The 16,110-nt window shown below is 41.0% G+C and overlaps 1 protein-coding gene across 2 annotated transcripts; it reads right to left on the reverse strand.

The window, feature by feature from the left end:
* Nucleotides 1-1,431: 1,431 nt before the first annotated feature.
* bnip3lb (BCL2 interacting protein 3 like b) lies at nt 1,432-14,560 on the reverse strand. 2 transcript variants are annotated; one of them, XR_007039308.1, is made up of 8 exons: nt 14,307-14,560; nt 10,305-10,530; nt 8,519-8,597; nt 8,116-8,219; nt 6,711-6,860; nt 6,426-6,516; nt 6,244-6,299; nt 1,432-4,415 (listed from the first exon to the last, which is right to left on the reverse strand). XR_007039308.1 is itself a non-coding variant. In XM_047372643.1 (6 exons), exons 1-6 carry the CDS (start codon nt 14,359-14,361, stop codon nt 4,367-4,369), a joined length of 663 nt encoding a protein of 220 aa, XP_047228599.1. In that variant the 5' UTR covers nt 14,362-14,555; the 3' UTR covers nt 1,432-4,366. The 2 variants fall into 2 exon arrangements, 1 of the variants encoding a protein (XP_047228599.1); XM_047372643.1 differs by lacking the exons at nt 6,244-6,299; nt 6,426-6,516 and having other exon boundaries at nt 14,307-14,555.
* Nucleotides 14,561-16,110: the final 1,550 nt, after the last annotated feature.

Below are 16,110 nucleotides of genomic sequence, written 5' to 3' on the forward strand. Positions count from 1 at the left end.
TGTCACTGACTGTCTGCAGGCCAACAGTTGGGTCAAAAATCTCCCCCGTGTTTGTGTAGGCCAACAGTTTCTGTATAAGTGTTTTTTTTATTGGCCTTTTATAATATTCCAGTTTTTTAAGAAACTGGATTTTTTCCTGTGATAGACTGTAACCTGCCTCTCGCCCAGGGGCTGGTGCTGCTGGATAGTCACCAGCCTCCTGTGACCCTGCAAGGAAAAGCGGGTTTAGACAATGTATTGAGTTTTGTTTTTATTAATTGTAACCCAAAGTCATCAAAATTAAATAATGAATGACTAAAATGTATCCCTCTGTGCAATGAAACTAGGTACAAGTTTCATTTTTATAACTGAACTACTGAAATAAATCAACTTTTTAATTATATTCTAATTTGTTGAGATATGCCTGTATGAGTAGTCAGTTAAATATGTTGATTAACAGATATTTTAACAGATACATTTTTATGGCTTTACAGTTTCTCTAAATAGATTTCATAAAAGACAAACATTCACTGAACCTTTTAGAAATTTCTGGGAGGCTTAAGATTTCCTTGGCATCTGAGGTCTTATTTGCTTCTCCTGCTGTAGACCCGAATCACAGCCCAAAACAGGCCGTGAAGAGTGGGACAGGGACGTGAAAATGTATTTATTTTTTTATCTACCGATCAATTGCTAGATAGAAAAAGAGTCCAGCTCTTTCACAGTTGTAATTAATAATTTCTACATATACGCAGAGTTGAACTCGATAGTGCATTCTTCTTTTCCCAAACAGTGAACACATACTAAGCTACCAGGCAGCGCTGATAACAACGCTCTTTGGTTGGGAAGCTGTTCCAGACTGAAGATGACTTAGATGTAGCCATTTCAGTATTAGTGAGGTCAGAGTAATCACTGAGATGCAGGAAACCCTTTTAAAAGGAAATTATTTTTATGAAATGCCGAGACATGCAGTTAATTCTGGCTGCCATGAATCGAGAGAGAGCAAGACTTCAGCAGATAACATCAAGGATGAATTTATTAACACAAAGTTGTGTGTTCTATCCTCTAAAGCTTTTAAGCTGTCTGTTATTTCCTAAAACATAGGCTCCTGTTTTTGTAATGCTAGTTGCGCTAACCACTGATGCTAAATGCTGAAGCCAATGTAAAAAGTGAAGTCCATACTGATTCTGTCTTTGTTTTGCAGTGACTGCTCTCCCTCACACAGTGTGACATCACCTGTGCTCCTAAAATAACAATAAAAAATGCATTTTTCACATCTATAATTTTTCATAATCAATAGAAATTGGAATTAGATAAAACTGGCCATGATGGTTCAAAGCTTCACAAAAAACCAGAGGCCAGAAATCTGCCCATATCTTTAATTGATTCTTTAAATAATTCTTAAGACATTTTCAAATTTTCTTTAACAAAAAACCCAAAAACATCTAGTCAAAGAAGATTTTCACTCAGGTCATCTTTTATTGACAAAATGTTTATCAATGTCTTCAATGTAGCTGAAAAAAAAATTAAAGCAACTGCATCGTTACAATAACTACTTTCAGACCATCACAGTCTTAAGGAGGAAATCTCTTTCCACACTTTTCTTTTCCTTCCAACAGTCCCTGCCATCAACGGAAAGGAGTTCTATTTTCCCACTTTTTAAACATATTCCTGTCAAGCTTGATTCCCAATCTGTGCATTTACAATCTCTCCAACAGCAGAAAAAAAACCCCAACCAAAAACGATTTAAAACAAATAACAGGAAAGAATACAAAATATAAGGTTTAAACGCAGCATGAACAAATACAACCACAAGCCCAGGGGGGCTGCAAATAAAAACAGGCGGTTAGCATCAGCTGGTTGTTAAAACGTTTTAATGAAGAGGCCTGCTGAGTTTGTTTGTCTTGTCTTCGTTCATATCGTAAAATCAAATCTTCTAATAGGGGATGATTTGTTTCATCCAACAAGTGCAAAAAAAAGAAGAAATTCTCAAACTTTTTATCAGTTTCCTCCTAAAATAAAATGTATCTGCTGATGGTGCAGGGCAAACCCACACTGTGCAACTCCTAAAACAGGTACATCTCAACAAACTAAAACAAACAGCACCAATTTGTGTTCATTTGGAGGATTTTGACTATCAGTTAATGGAAACCGGAAATTCGGTTCCTTGGAAATTCAGAATAAAAAGACCAATAAAATATTTGAACGGTATGTTACGACCACCAGAATCATGGAGCAGGCTGCTGCCGTGACAGTTCTCCAGCAGCTAGTGATCGACAGCCTTCACAAGGGTAAGCCACAAAAAGTCACTGCTAAAGAGGTTTGGGGCTGACAGTGGGTTCAAGTGAGTTGAAGCTTAAAGAGCCACAAGACGTGTACAGGACTTCGGCTGAAACTAATTCATCACTGGATTTTGCAACTCCTGAATCAGAGACGTCAGAAGCGTCCTACCTGGGCTAATGCAAAAACGACTGGACTGTTATTCAGATGAAAACAAATGTTGCAATTTATTTGAAAATCAAAGTCCCAGAGTCTGGAAGAAGAGTGGGGAACAGGGTCCCAGCTAAATTTCTAGATTTTTTATAACATTCTAGACATTTGAGGAGAAAGACGTTTGTTATCTGTGAAACCCTGATTTGGTTTCACTGCTTGGAACCACAGGTTCAGTTTAAACTCGATCTAAGAAGATCTGGAGATGAAAACGAAGCTGTGGATTATGTCACCAACTCCAACCCCAAAATGATTATTAGAAATGGACAAACACTGATGAGGTAACAAAGGTAAAGGATAATTTAAATATAATTAAAGTAAATAGGCCTTTACTATTCATACATTCAGATGTTTATCCTTTAGGTAATTAAATAAGAAATAACTTTTTTTTAATACTTTTCCAGACCTAGAAAATCAACTTCCATACTTTTCCAGGCTTTTTAAAACTGCGCAGCAACCTTCAGAGAGGCACAGACTCCAAAGTGCTGGAGGTGATAATTTGTGGATCCTTATCATCCGCTGGTGTTGGTCCACTTTGTTTTATCAAGTCCAAACTCAAGGAAATACTTTTCAGTTAGCCCACATTTCTGTATCCAAACCCCCCTTTTCTGTTGCTCCTATTTAATGGTCTAATGTCTGAAAAACGAAATGTTGTTTTGTTTTTTTTTATCCGCTGTAAACGAAAATCATCCAAATTCACAGAAAAAAACCCACTTGAAATACATCACTGTGTGTGAAATTCATCTACTTATTATGGGAAAAAAATTAGTGGAATGTTTAAGTTTCTATTGAGATGCACCTGTAGTTCTTGGTGGACCCAGTTCCTGTCCGGGTTCTGCTTTACTGAAGCTGCTGCAGTCCAGCCAGAACAAAACTCCAAACATACCAGAGGCCAGCGGTCAGCGTTTGACGCTGGACGTTTTACTGCAACAGCTCCAGACTTTGAGGCCAAACATCAACTATGTGAAGTCTGTACCCCTGCTGCGGCTGCTGCTCCGTCGCAGCGTCGTGTGAGTCACGTTATTTCATCTGCAGGTTCGTGGAGTATTTCACTGCTTATGACACACGCTGGAGTGCAGGACTGTTGCTTTCCTCAGACAAAAGCATCTCCTAAAGCAATATGCTCTACAGGAGAAAAATAAATTGTTTTGTGAAATATTTTCTTACTGAAAAACATTCAGGAAAGAGTCGATTAAAATAAGAGCGTAAGACTTGGACAAGCTGCACAGATGGGCAACCCAAACTGGTTTCCAGTTGGTGTCAGAGTGGCGCGCAGTTTGTTTTAGAGGCGAGACTTCTTCCTGCTTCTTGTCTCAGAACTGGTCAGAATAAAAAGGTCACGTTTGAGTTGGCTGTGTTCAAAATGTCTTTATGGACAACAACTGGTTGCAAAATAAATAAAATAGGCAATATTAGCTAAAGAAAAAAACAAAATGGCCACTTTCAGGACTAAAAAAAAAAGAAAAGAAAAAGGCGTGATCACATTTTCAGTCTGCATTTCAGTCTGAATTTGGTCGTGATCGAGTGCTGGGCTACTTCACGCAGGTGGCACAATCTCTGGTCAGTCTCTGCTTTCAGATAATCACATGTAGAGAAAGAGGAGTTTAGTTTATCGCTGCAACCCTCCCAGTAAACCCACCCGTTATAAGCTTATTACCCATTCACAGAAAAAAACAGGACCTCAATCAGGCTTGGAAAGCTGATTAGGAAAAACAGAGGGAGGACACTGGGAAAAGACGAGTAAAAAAAGCAAAGTCATATCTCAACGTGGAGTAGGAGGGGAAAGGAGGCAAGCAGGAGAGAAAGAGGGATAAGAGATGGGCAATCTTCTCACAACAGCAAAACTTCTTCCATAAATGGCTCATGGCAACTTCTCAGGCACTTTTCTTCAGTTTCAGGTTCAGAAAGAGCTCGCCGGCGGCGTGGTCAACCTCTTTCCGATGTAGACACTGAGAAGATGAGGGGAAAAGGTCATACAGTGTTAAGACATGCTGGCGAGGATGATTCACTTCACATCTACTGGCACCCCTGGTAAAGACGTGCAAATCTTTTATCTTTTATTGTAAAAATGTCCAAACAGCTCGAAGAGTCTATGACACTGGAAACTCTTCAAAAGAAGAGGCCCACAGCATAACAGATCCTTCACTATACTTAACAGTGGGCACAGGATGCTTTTCATCCATCCTTGGTTTCACCTTCGATCTACCTGGAGCGTTTAGAGGCTGAGAGGTTCAGTTGTAGAAAAATCTGACCAAAGCTCGGATCCAGTTACAGACCCAGTAGAGTTTAGCAAACACCACATGTTTAAGTTTGTGATACGGGGAGAGAAATGTAGGAGAGTCCAAGCTGTGAAGCCCTTTGGATTGCCTTGTGTATGAATGGTGCTTGCCTTTTTCATTTTTTCATTTCCGTTTCCTTTACAGGAATCTCTATGTTCTGCCAATAGGTGTGGCGCCGGTGATTTACTCAAAAACCATTATTTCTTTAATATGGGATTATTTTTCCCACTTAATAAATGTACCTCAAATTAAAAAGTTTTTTTTTTCTAATTTTCCCCTGTGTGGGATTAAGCTGCTGCAATTACTGAAGGTGTATTTTAAGGCTTTTAAACTTCTTTATCAGGGATGCCAGTAAGTGTAAAAAACAATTCCCACATAAACACAAAGATCATTATTTAAATGATCAAACAGGAAAACATTGAGTCTCCTTATAGAAGCAAATAAAACCCAGAACGTCGAGCCGGCTGTAAATCGATTGATTTAGATTACTACACCACGTTATAACATTTAGCATGTTCCTGCTCTGTCTGCGGCGACAGGTGTGCTGCAGCTGCTCTGCTGACAGGAACACACACAGCTGACTGGAGCTGCACAGCTCCCCCTGCTGGTAGAACTGGGAGCTAGCGCTAGCTCAGGCTTAATAACAGGATCAATAAAAATGGCTGCATGGCAACACGGAGTGTGTAAAACAACAGATACAAATAAATATTACCAGATCCCCTCCATAAAATAACATTATGTAGTGCTGCTACCCTGTTTAAACATTTCCAAGCCTGACTTTACTATAAAACCATTAAACGAGGACAAGAAGGTAAACTGTTTCTGGAGCTTCAGGCAGAGGTCGGCACCAGATTACATATTAATACCATTATCATTAAGGTCTTTTAAAAAATTCTAATAGCTAACCTATGAAAGCAGATTATAACCTTTAATCCTGCCAGTTTAAGCAAATTTAATGACTGACCGGGTTACAGTTATGCATGGGTCAGTGTGAAATTCTCCAAGCAACATCAAGTCAAAATGTCCGTTTCACTGTATTTGTAGAAAGATTTTAACAGTAAATGTTTTCCAAACAGCCAACTATGTCCTTGTTTAAGTCAGGAACAAGTGTAGGAGTGACCGGCCAACAGGTGGGGGAGGGGGACTACAGTGCTACTCTACAGTGCCTTTCAAAGTATTGGCACCCCTTGAACCTTTCTGCATTGTTTTTACATAAGAAACAGAAGCATGAATGTATTTTAATTGTGATTTTATGTGATACAAAGTCCATCGTGTCAAAGTGGAAGGAAAACGATACAAGGTTTGCAAAACCATTTTACAACTAAATAAAAAATCTGGTGTGAATTTGTCTCCAGCCCCCCTGAGTTAAATAGAACTACCTTTCACTGCCGTTACAGATGCGAGTCTTTGGGTGACATCTACCAAGATGTCACCCAAAGAGACTGGCAACAAAGAACAGAAACAAAATCAAACAGCTCAAGCTCGGTCATATAGTTACCCTGTATTTCTCTCCATCCATCTTCTCATCAACTCTGACCAGCCTCCCTATCCCTGCTGAAGAAATGCATCCCAACAGCATAATGCTACCACAACATCATGGACCTAGTATGCTCAGGGTGATGTTCAGTCTTCCTGCACAACATTTTAAATGTAGTCCAATAAATTACATCTTGGTCTCACCAGAGTATCGTCTTCCAAATACATGCTTTGTCCCTCCATGGCTTGTGGTCTCAAACTGCAAAAGTTACTTCTCTATGCCCGCCGCCCCTCACTGTGCGGAACATGTTTGTTTTATTGTTGCTGTAAAGCACTTTGGTCATGTTCAGGATGTTGTAAAGCTCTATATAAATTAAAGCTGACTGCCTGAACATACATTCTGTACATTTCTGAAAACACCACAGAGAAAAACTGCATTTTTTGAAAATGAATGTGGTTGTGATTCGACTACAAAGGTTTGATTCCTACCCCAGGCCCAGAGCGAGGATGTGAGATAGCAGCAGCGAGGGGATGAAGACCTTGAGAAACTCGGCAGAGAAGATCCCTCCTTTCTTCATGGCCCCGGTCTTTCTCATGCTGAGCGTCACTGAGCGGCGAGGGTGGCGGAAATGAAACTCCCTGCAAAGGTTGCACACATTTCAGACACAGCAGAGCAGATGGCCACACATGCTGCAGGTAAACATGGACACTTATTGTTTCATGTTATTGTTTCAGTTGTTTAGGGAACAGAAACTCCTCACTTTATGGAGAGATCTTCTTTTCTTAGCAGGTCAACACTTTTCCTTTCATGGTTTTCAGTCTAAAAGTCAACACCATGGCAATAATTAATAACAAATAGCATCATAAAATTAATTATTAATTTCTGCTCCTAAAGAGATGATGAAGCCAAGGTTTCTCTAACCCTAAACAGCTGTGACATTAGAACCCCCAACAGGTAACACAAGGAACAGTACAATGTTCTGTACTTTGACGCTTGCCAGGTTCCTGCAGGAAACAATTTAAACTGCAGGGGTCCATAAATACAAGTTGGGAATAATTCAAGAACATAAAGAGTCCAAAACTTTCAATCTGACCTCAAAACTCTGAGTTTATGAAACTCACGAGATCTGTGGTGATCAAACTCAACCTACCGGGATGCAAAGACCAAGGGTCAAATGGTCTAAAGCTATCTTTAATGCTCCTGCATGCTTCACAAGACAAAGATCTTTGATACACAAATTATTAAGTGTGGGCTTTTTAGTTCTACGGATGGACGGACGATAAAACCAGTGTAAGAAGCGCTCTGACTGGAGCCACGTACGTTTAGATGTCATGATATTAAAAGTGAACCAGAGAACACAGTTTGGACCTCTAAGTACTTCTCCGTGCTAGATGGCATGGGAACCCTGAATCAGCAGCAGAAAAGCTGAAACTGTTGTAAACTAAAAGTCTGTAGCTGGAAGGAAAACATCTGCTGCTCCTCGACCCTTCTTTGAGTTTATGACGGTAGTGTTTAACCGCAGCTGTTTTTATAACTAAGCATTAACACAAATGTGTGATGAACAAACTAAAATTATTTTGGAGGATTAATAAACAATTGTGAGTCACTCTGGATAAAACAAATGGACCCATGAAGGTGAGTTGGTACACCAGCTAAGATGTTAATCTGAACGTGTCTCTGTTGTTACTGTATTAATGTCATCAAAGTTTCTTCTGCAGATGAGTGAACCTCAAACGCTGAGTCAGCATCACCGTCTGGTGGCCAATGGATTCCTTTATGCTAATTAAAACACCTCGCCAGTATAATGACTGACCATTTCCTCTGCACAAACATGAAACCGAACGTGCGTTACCAGGGAAACGGGGGGAGTGTGTTTACAGAGCTGGGACTTACTTGGGGGGAATGTTTTCCGGTCGACTGGACCAGTTGGCAACCCAATCTGCGTCCTTCATCAGGATGTCCATGTCCCTGTCCTTATCCAAGACATCCTCTTCAGACTGAAGAAACAAACAGGCGTGTTATTTTGCAAGCTCTGCGGACAGAACATGTTCTGAATATCTGCATAGATGGGTTCTGCTGACCCGATTAACAACAAGGCCAGGAAAACACATCTCCCAAGATAAAACCAGAGACTGAATTTTAATGGTGGCAACAGAAGCTGTGCAACAAATAATGAAATAATATTAAACAAAAGTCAGCTCTCTGTGTGGCTGACGTCTCCATGGAAACTACAGGCGGGCAACTGTTAGCAGCTCTGAGGTAGTTCAGACTGTTGGAGAACCTCGCAGGCTCTGACCTGACTGTCTCTTCTGCTGGTCGTGTCCACGTCGAAGACAATCTGTCCCTCGTCCTGGGGGGAGTGGGGCCGCGGGGGGCTGTGCATGAAAAAGTAACACAAACCAGAGGTTTTATTAGCAAAACCATGACCCTCAATGTGGTTAACCAGTAATGTAGACTGGTATGCTGCTTCTGTTGTCACATAAGGCTCTTTACATTTTACTTTATACAGTAAAGTTTAGCTCAAACTCAGAATTATCTAAAAAAGATCAAATAAAAACAGTCCTGAAAAATTATACACCATATTTATTCATTTTATTCAACTTTATTTAAAAGTCTGATTAGCGTTAAAAAAAACAACAAAATGGGGCCCCATCTGAGAGTTGATATGTTATAACGAGAGATTTATTTTACATCAATCAAGAGCTATTCCATTTTAAAATGTAATCAGAATTAAGTTTGTCTGACAAAATCAAAATATTAGGATAGCATATCTAGCTTCGTTACCATGGTGATCTAGTTTGGGCTCAATAGATCCAGTTTTGTTGCCACGGTAATCTAGTGCTCAAACAGATCCATCTTTGTTACCATGGTGATATAAATCCAGATCCAACTTTGTTGCCATGGCAATCTCGAAGGGCTCACATATGTCCGGCTTTGTTACCATGGTGATCTAAGTGGGCTCCAATAGACCTAACTTTGTATGAATGGAACTTCAGACTTTCAGCTCAACATAGCAGGCAAACATAACCAACAATTATCTGAACTCAACAGTGATTAGGGACATATTGTAAATCCAGCTTTCAACTCCTTTTGCATTGAATTTGTGCTAAAAAAAATAGTTTTGACAAAAAAAGTTGTCTCTATACCGTAACCTTTCTAGAACGCATGCTGAAGCAGAAGTCTTACATGATTAGGTCTACTAAGAAACAAACTTTGAGCTCTATGGCGAGAACTATCTGGACTGTACTGTGTGGATTCAGGTTGTTGATTCAGTGTTCTTCGCTTGAAAACATCTTAAGATGACTCACTGATAGCTGAAGTCTGGCTTGCTGATAACGTCCACTTCATCACAGTTACACGCCAGCACATGATATGGCCACAGGATGAAGGGTCGCATATTTTTTATGTATTAAATTAAACTATGAGACAAGTCATAGCAGAAAACTCGTGGCTCCCCTGATTTTAAGCTGGCTAATATGACAGAATCTATTCTCCCTTAATGGGTTACTTTATGTACCGAACCGCATTGAAATAGTCATAGATTAATGTCATTCTGATTAAATCTTCCATTAATACAAATATAGTCCATTTTTGACCTTGGGAGCTCAAAACTCATTGGTTCCTAATGAAGGAAAACACATCTAGCTGGAAAACAACGGTGGATTTTACTTTTCACTGAAATCAAAGTTCCAACACATTTTCTAAGCCAAACATAGATTATTTTCCAGACTCAAGTGTTTGAGCCAATGTTTATGCACAAATACAAATCCATAATGAATTTCCATAGTCCCACCCTGTAAATATGCAGACTCCAATAAGAGACTGAATGATAGGCGAATCGCAGGTTTGGATGTATGGATAAACAGACAGCGATTGGAGGATAGACGGATGGACGTATTTATTGGATGCATATTATATATTCAATTATCTCCTTCAAACCTAAAACCCAATCCGTTATTCAGACCTTTCAGGGCTGTTAAGGAACCCTGGGCCACTGATCAGCAGAACAAAAGAAAGATGTCTCAAAAACATCTTTTGGTCTGATTGTTTCAGGCTGAATTTCACCATTTTTTTCAGGGTACCTGTCACAGGAGGAGTTGCTGCGGCTCGACTCGTGTTGGGCGTCCAGTAGGATCTTCTCCATGTCTCCATTGTGGATCGAGGAGGATGATGGGACATGCTCCAACCCCCCCACTATGGCCTCCTCTTCCTCCACCTGAGGGAGGGGCAGCAGGCCCGGGGCCGGCCCAGCTGTTGAGGAGGACTGAGCCTGATGATTTCTGTTCATCTCCAACTCTACCCAGGACCCTGTGTGAAGAAACCAAAAGAGTAATTCATTCATTCCTTAGCCGTGTGTATCTTTATCATTGTAGTGTGCACTCTGAATTAGGAACCAGGGCAATGATTTAGATGAGTAAACAGATATCAACTGTGTAACTGGTGACACTCCAGCTTGTTGAGAATAACTACCAACTCAATTTAAGAGGCTCAATATTCTGTGATGCTCCGGAAAGTTAAGCCAGGACAAAACACACCAATCAGAGTCCAATCAGTGATGACTCATTCTGGTTGGTTCAGAAATGATCAGAGAAAGGGAATATAACAGAATAAAGTACGGGTCCAACACGATCCAGATCAAAGGTGTGATTATAATTATTAAATTCCTCTGACAGGTTGTGGCAGTTACTCAAAAATCCTTAGTTTTCGAGAAAAATTATTTTCATTTGTATGCACTTGGTGAACAAAAAGGATTCTTAATCAATCCGCAGAACGTTTTCCAGAATTGGCGTCAGATTCAACGGCCTTTAGTGAAGTTCAATTTTTTGCAATCTGAACAACAAAGCTTTAAGAAAATTGTATACACCGCTACTTTATAAGTTAAATATGATTAAGGTATAAAACATGTTTTTGTCGGGGGTGGATGAGTGGATGAACAGATGAGTCTGGATTTTTTGCTGCTTTGTGAATAAAAAAAATTAAAAGCATTAAACTCTTAACATCTCATTACAGTAAAGGTTAATTTTATATAAGCAAACAGATGAAGCTAAACTTAATTATCCCAAAGAGATAATAAAGGCATTATACTTATCTACTCCAATGCTCATGCGTCTCTTAAAAGCCTTATAATAAATTCTTAATCATTTCTCAAAGCATTTCTGAGTTTAAACGTGGCCGGACACAAAGACTGTGAGGTTCTGATAAGATTTGAGCCATGATGCTTGAGTCAATAAACCAGTAAGTCAACATCCTGTTCAGGAAAAAGGGCAAAGTTCTCCAAGGAGCAGAACCGTTTCACTTGCATCTCTAAACTCAGCAGAAAGTTAACAGGATCGATTGTCCTGTGTTACATCATTGCCACTAATCTAAAGAATTATACAGCCCGCTCTTATATCCTTACAGTTTTTGACAATAAAGTCAGTTTCAAAAAGGCAAATTAGGAAAGTAGAGAAAAAATTGTTTATTTCTAAGAAGGTCAAAGGGTGGATGAGAAACACAGAAAGATCTCCAAAGTCTTTTTATGTTCCTGGCTGGAATAAAGCAACAAGATGGAGAAGCCAGAGATGGACAGAGTTCTATTTATTGCAGTGTGATGAGCTGGCAGTAATCGCTTGCCTGTGTGTGCAGACGCTGGCTGGGGAATATAACGCTCCCACCAGCTCGTACGTGAGCTCTGGCATGGACTGGCAGCTGAGAAGGCACAGCCCTTCAGAGTAACGTTACAAATATAGAGGAGGAGGAGGGGGACAGTTGGCTAAAAGTCCTCCACCATCACATGGTTACGAAACAATGAGGAATACTTCCTAAGCCGGTCGCATGAGAGAAACAACATAAACAGGAAACATGCCAGAAACGGTGAAGCAGCTCATCAAGTCAGCAACCGCGCTCATCTTGTGGATTACACAGAAGACCACAGGGCATTGTGTTCGCCTGGAGGGATAAAACCACGTTACCATGGCACCCATGATTCCAAACATTCTGGCCGGACAGACAACATCAGCTGCTGGACGGGTTCAGAGACATGATGTGACCTCTCTCACTGGAACAGAAACTGGACCAAAGGGGCAGATAAGAGTGGAGTCATTCGTTTCCTATGACAACAGCCGGCAGGTCCGGAATATGGAGAAAGCTAAGAATCATCTGAACCTTCTCACAAGTTCAACAGCGTAGTTTAATTCAGTGCTTCAAAACAGCAGTTAGAGGGCATGTGTGCCGTGAAGGTATGTAGAAACAGGTTCTAGAGCTGCAAGTGTTGTACAGCTGAATAAAAAATGCAGTCACAAATCATTTACGCTTCTTTACTTTTCTCATAACTGCCTATAAAAAGTATTCATACCCTCTGAACGTCTTCAAATGTTGTCACGTTACAATCACAAACCTTAACTCATGTTGTAGTAAAGGGAAAGGTAAATGATACATTGTTCATCTGAAAACTGGTGGCATGCATTTGTTTTTAGCCCCTCCGAGTCAGTACTCTGGAGCAGCTCCTTTCACTGCAGTTATAGCTCCAAGTCTCTACCAATCGTTACAACTGTACAGACTGAAGATTTAGCCATGTATCCTTCCAGAAATGCCTCAAACAGATTGGCCACATATTCTAAAATGGATTAAAGTCTCGACTTTGACTAGGCCTTCAAACACATGAATACGCTTCAATCTCTAAACCATCGATTGTAGCTCTGGCTGTTTGTTTAGGGTCGTTCTCCTGCTTGAAGGTAAACCTCTACCCCTGTCTCAAGTATTTTGCAGCATCGAACAGGTTTTACTGCAATATTACTCTGTATTTAGCTCCACCCATCTTCCCATCAACCCCAGCTTCCCTGGACCTGCTGAAGACAAACATCCCTACAGGATGTGGATGCCACCAGTTCACCATGGAGATGGTCTGTTCAGGGTGATGTGCAGTGTTAAGTTTTCTGCCACACATTTGCATGTAGGTCAAAAAGTTCAATTCTGGTTTTATTTGATGTAACTCTGAAAGAAGATGTCTGAGGGAAAGCATCCCTGCAGCAGGATACTACCACCTCCATGCTTTACTGTGGAGATGGTGTGTTTAGGGTTATATTGAACAAAGATGGGCTCTATTTATGAACTAAGTAACTGCAGAAGGAATTGATTGGACTGGATTTTATTTAAGGGTATCACAATATAAATGCACATCTCATTCTTTAAGTTTTTATATCTACACTTCGCAACTGTGCACTACTATATGTTGATCTATCACATAAGATCCAAATAAAATACATTTCTAGTTGTGACGTGACAAAACATTTATGGGGTATGAACTGAATACAGGAGATGTTGGATGTGCTAAAAAATAGTTTTGTGAAACAGACGGAACACTGTAATTATTTAGTCTTTCAGATCCCATTATAAAAACATTTTGATACAACTCAGATGTGTTGACCAGTTATAGATTACTGTACCTCTAGCCACCTTTAACTGGTGTGAACCACAATACTTCCCCCACGTTTCTCATATCTAAAACTTTCCTCCCCTCGTTGCTATGACCATAAATAGCAGGCCAGGTCACGGCTACCCCTCATGGTGCTGTTAAACATATTCCCGTCTCTGTAGGCTGGATCTCTGCAGCGGTAAAGATAACACCTCATTGTTTATGTCACCAACCCATGGAGCTTCTGCTACACATATACATATATAGACTGAGGCATTGATCTGGGTTATAAACATTCTAAACCATGTCATTAAGGGTTAACTATCAAATATTATTTGCGTCGATTTCACCAAATTGGACATCTTCCATCTGGGCTTGTTGACCAGAGTTCACCCCGCCTCCAACCTCCACGGGAAACACTTATTGGTTAACTCTCCTGCCACTCAACCACACTGAAACGCCATTGGACCAAAGACTGTCAAACACACGAACATACGTTCTGGGACCTCCTCCTTTCGGTGAGGCTTCGATTGAAAAAACAAGATAAATGTGCAAATTGAAGCACTGTTGTTGATACAGCCCGACCTATAAAATACTTCTAGGCATAAACCAGAGTCCTCAGAGACGTCGACAGAGGAAAAAACAGCCTTAATTGTGTTTTAGAGCATCGGGTTAGTAGTAGTTAGCTTACCATTAAGCCCCGAGTCTCCGTTGTTTGTTGAAGTGACGTTAGCCGCGTCGGACATTCTTGTTCCTAGTGAGGAGAGAGGGTTGCATTAAGAGCTCAAGCTGCTCCTGTCTCAACACATTCAGACGAGCTTTTATATAACCGCGGCGTCTTCAGCCCTGGGAAGCTGGATCCAAAAACTGAGATGCTAACCCAAAGTGCCGCTCAAGCCGTTTGTTTTCGTAGGGTTAGCTGGCCTACAGGCAACAAGCAGGCAACAGGCGCCAGCCAATCACAGCGCCGCAGAGGCGGGGCCGTGGGAAGACGTAACACCCTCTGTTTGACACAGGGGTGGGTACAGAGTCAGATTACGTAACGAGTTAGAAAAAAACTTCCAAGAGACTTTATGGAAACGGGAGAATGGCAAGCCACCTTATCATATGATCTATATGTGTGTGTATATATATATATATATATATATACACACACACACACACACATACTATATATATATATATACAGGTCCTTCTCAAAATATTAGCATATTGTGATAAAGTTCATTATTTTCCAAAATGTAATGATGAAAATTTAACATTCATATATTTTAGATTCATTGCACACTAACTGAAATATTTCAGGTCTTTTATTGTCTTAATACGGATGATTTTGGCATACAGCTCATGAAAACCCAAAATTCCTATCTCACAAAATTAGCATATTTCATCCGACCAATAAAAAAAAAGTGTTTTTAATACAAAAAACGTCAACCTTCAAATAATCATGTACAGTTATGCACTCAATACTTGGTCGGGAATCCTTTGGCAGAAATGACTGCTTCAATGCGGCGTGGCATGGAGGCAATCAGCCTGTGGCACTGCTGAGGTCTTATGGAGGCCCAGGATGCTTCAATAGCGGCCTTTAGCTCATCCAGAGTGTTGGGTCTTGAGTCTCTCAACGTTCTCTTCACAATATCCCACAGATTCTCTATGGGGTTCAGGTCAGGAGAGTTGGCAGGCCAATTGAGCACAGTGATACCATGGTCAGTAAACCATTTACCAGTGGTTTTGGCACTGTGAGCAGGTGCCAGGTCGTGCTGAAAAATGAAATCTTCATCTCCGTAAAGCTTTTCAGCAGATGGAAGCATGAAGTGCTCCAAAATCTCCTGATAGCTAGCTGCATTGACCCTGCCCTTGATAAAACACAGTGGACCAACACCAGCAGCTGACACGGCACCCCAGACCATCACTGACTGTGGGTACTTGACACTGGACTTCTGGCATTTTGGCATTTCCTTCTCCCCAGTCTTCCTCCAGACTCTGGCACCTTGATTTCCGAATGACATGCAGAATTTGCTTTCATCCGAAAAAAGTACTTTGGACCACTGAGCAACAGTCCAGTGCTGCTTCTCTGTAGCCCAGGTCAGGCGCTTCTGCCGCTGTTTCTGGTTCAAAAGTGGCTTGACCTGGGGAATGCGGCACCTGTAGCCCATTTCCTGCACACGCCTGTGCACGGTGGCTCTGGATGTTTCTACTCCAGACTCAGTCCACTGCTTCCGCAGGTCCCCCAAGGTCTGGAATCGGCCCTTCTCCACAATCTTCCTCAGGGTCCGGTCACCTCTTCTCGTTGTGCAGCATTTTCTGCCACACGTTTTCCTTCCCACAGACTTCCCACTGAGGTGCCTTGATACAGCACTCTGGGAACAGCCTATCTTTCTGTGTCTTACCCTCTTGCTTGAGGGTGTCAATAGTGGCCTTCTGGACAGCAGTCAGGTCGGCAGTCTTACCCATGATTGGGGTTTTGAGTGATGAACCAGGCTGGGAGTTTTAAA

Source organism: Girardinichthys multiradiatus, chromosome 8, assembly GCF_021462225.1.
Source record: "Girardinichthys multiradiatus isolate DD_20200921_A chromosome 8, DD_fGirMul_XY1, whole genome shotgun sequence".
In the NCBI taxonomy this organism is placed as follows: Eukaryota; Metazoa; Chordata; class Actinopteri; order Cyprinodontiformes; family Goodeidae; genus Girardinichthys; species Girardinichthys multiradiatus.

Bases quoted from the DNA above. Each gene is read 5' to 3' on its own strand.
- bnip3lb (XM_047372643.1), bottom strand. From the start codon at position 14,361: ATGTCCGACGCGGCTAACGTCACTTCAACAAACAACGGAGACTCGGGG. The intron at 8,598-10,304 runs GTACCCTGAAAA...TTTCATGCACAG, and splicing joins AGCAACTCCTCCTGTGACAG to CCCCCCGCGGCCCCACTCCC. The intron at 8,220-8,518 runs GTCAGAGCCTGC...TTGTTTCTTCAG, and splicing joins CCAGCAGAAGAGACAGTCAG to TCTGAAGAGGATGTCTTGGA.